General features: G+C 52.1%; 1 protein-coding gene across 1 annotated transcript in view; it reads left to right on the top strand.

Annotated features, from left to right (window-relative positions):
• The first annotated feature begins 245 nt into the window (after positions 1 to 245).
• LOC108803302 (E3 ubiquitin-protein ligase RNF135-like) overlaps positions 246 to 2,303 on the top strand; it is a 4,219-nt gene continuing 2,161 nt past the window's right edge. Inside the window, exons 1-3 of the mRNA XM_018575151.1 lie at positions 246 to 516; positions 1,027 to 1,189; positions 1,498 to 1,596. Coding sequence (XP_018430653.1) covers positions 301 to 516; positions 1,027 to 1,189; positions 1,498 to 1,596 — 478 coding nt within the window. The 5' untranslated portion in view covers positions 246 to 300. The remainder of the gene's footprint in view (positions 517 to 1,026; positions 1,190 to 1,497; positions 1,597 to 2,303) is intronic.

The following is a 2,303-nucleotide window of genomic DNA, read 5'->3' as shown; positions in this document are numbered from 1 at the left end:
GTGTCCTCCATGTCCCTCTCCTCCCTCCTGAACTCAGATGTTTCAGGACATTGTCAGAAGTGAAGGGTGAATAATGGGGGGAGGTATTTTCCAAGACACAGCAGACTTCCTGTCCCAGAGAAGGAAGCTGCCGGCAGCACGGCGCCCTCAGTGTCCTATATCTCCATTTCTGTGCCCACTTTGTACTTTTCCTCCATTTGGATCCCAAATGATCCTGTTAGATGAGTTGAAGGTGGTACATGGTGCAGGAACTGTGACAGCAGAGCTCACTCTCTTCCTCTTTAGATCCTGATTTGCAACATGAAGGACAATCTGACCCAGGACTTCCGTGACATGCGGGACTATCTGGAGAAGCAGGAGCGGGCTTCATTCTGGCGGATGCAGCAGGAGCAGGAAATGGCAAAGAAATCCACATCCCAGGATATTCAGATCCTCGTGGCGGATATCGAGAGCTTGATGAAGGTGAAGGTGGAGCTTCAGGACCGCATCGAAAATGACTGGATGGCTGTGCTGAAGGTGGGTCCGTGCTAAGGACACCATGGGGTACACAAGGCCCTTCACTCTGAATATCTCTGAATGTTCATTTTGGGTGAATAATGTCAAAAACAAACATTCTTAATATATTTATTTCCCAGTTTTGTGATGTTGTAATATTACATGATGGCCACTAAGGTTGCAGACACGGAGCGGTCGGGTAGGTGGAGGAGTCTGGGAGCATCATTCATGGTAGACTGATGGGGGGGATGGGCGGTGTAGATGTCAGCCAATGAGGAGTTAGCTGTAATAGTCGAGATGAGGGATTATGGGGAGCGGGTTGGTAGCTTTGTAGTTTCCTTATATTAAGAACGATTGTTTTTGGCATTATTCACCCACAGTGAATGTTCACAGATAGTCTCCCCTGACGATGGTTTATATTTGAGGTGCAGTGCGTCCTCATTGGACAGCAGTTCTTCCAGATTGGAGAATATGGCGTCCTGCGCTGACTCCATGTTGTGTATACGGGTGACCTGACCTTGTCTCTTCCAGGATTCCGGATCAGGGGGTACCTGGGTGTCGGCCGCCCCCCCCAATAAACGATACACGTTTGATGAGAACCGCCTCGTAGACACCACTGAGGTCATTTCAAAGATCAGGAAGAGCCTGTTGTCTCACTCACTGCTGGAGCAGGTTCCATGTCCACCCAAACAAGGTGAGGTCCTTCTAAAGGAGGCTGGACTGGGGCACAGAGCTAACAATCTACCTACTTCTATGTCCTTGCTGGCTGATCATCTCCTACAACTGCAGGACGCAATCCCTCCATAAAGAGGACCTGTCATGGGGGCAGGTGGGGAGCAATGCATTGTAAATAATGTGGATTGCTGTCCTGGTGACAGGTCCTCTTTGCAGAGCTCCTTCTCATCATCCTATGAGGACATCTCATGACCCAGAATCCCTCAGTGCAGCAGCTCTGGACGCCGTGTCCTCATGTAATAAGGAATATCTTCCTGTTGTTTGCAGTGTTTGAAGACCCGCTGGTCTTACCGGCTCCTCCGGGGCCCGATGTTCAGATGCCAAGCACCACACTTCCAGAGAGAAGCCCGAACAGGCTCTTGCAGTGTAAGTACAGAGGGTGTAGATACTTTTGTGTCTGTCATTTAAAGGGGTATTCCTGCGATGCGTGAGGGGTGACACGTACCCCTCTGCTCCTTTCCTAATATATCTGAACAGACATGGTGGTCGTCCTGCATGCAGGGCCACCGTCAGCGGGTACAGCCAGCACTCTTGTACTGGGCCTGGGACCCATCAAGTCAGCCGACACGGGTTGCCCCTAGGGAGGAAGGGTGGTCCTGCCCACTTGCCATAGTAACCAATTGATGGACAGGCTCCTCCCCTCCTTTTCTGAAGGTGTCTGGGCCCCGTGAGAGGCGGAAGGAGATAAGGAGTCTGTCCAGAAATTAGTTACCATGAAGAGTGGGTGGGGCCGTTTGCTGGGCAGACTAGTCAGGGTCCCAGCTGTTCTTGCTTAGGCTCTGCCCACCCCTTGATTAGTCTCCACCCACCCCATTATTTGGGTCCACCCCTGCATCGCTCGCAGTCCTCTGTGTTCATAGCAGGAGCTGGAGCCTCTTCCTACACTTCTCACCTCTGCACCCCCTGCATCCCTCTTCCTATACTGCTCACCTCTGCTCCCCCTGCATCCCTCTTCCTACCCTTCTCACCTCTGCACCCCCTGGATCCCTCTTCCTTCGCAGCTCACCTCTGCACCCCCTGCATCCCTCTTCCTACGCAGCTCACCTCTGCACCCCCTGCATCCCTCTTCTTAC

The sequence above is a fragment of the Nanorana parkeri genome, unplaced genomic scaffold (genome assembly GCF_000935625.1).
Source record: "Nanorana parkeri isolate BGI_ZX_2015 unplaced genomic scaffold, ASM93562v1 scaffold3586, whole genome shotgun sequence".
NCBI classification, from domain to species: domain Eukaryota; kingdom Metazoa; phylum Chordata; class Amphibia; order Anura; family Dicroglossidae; genus Nanorana; species Nanorana parkeri.
Note: the sequence above shows the minus strand (reverse complement) of the source record. Positions and strands in the feature narration are given on the sequence as shown.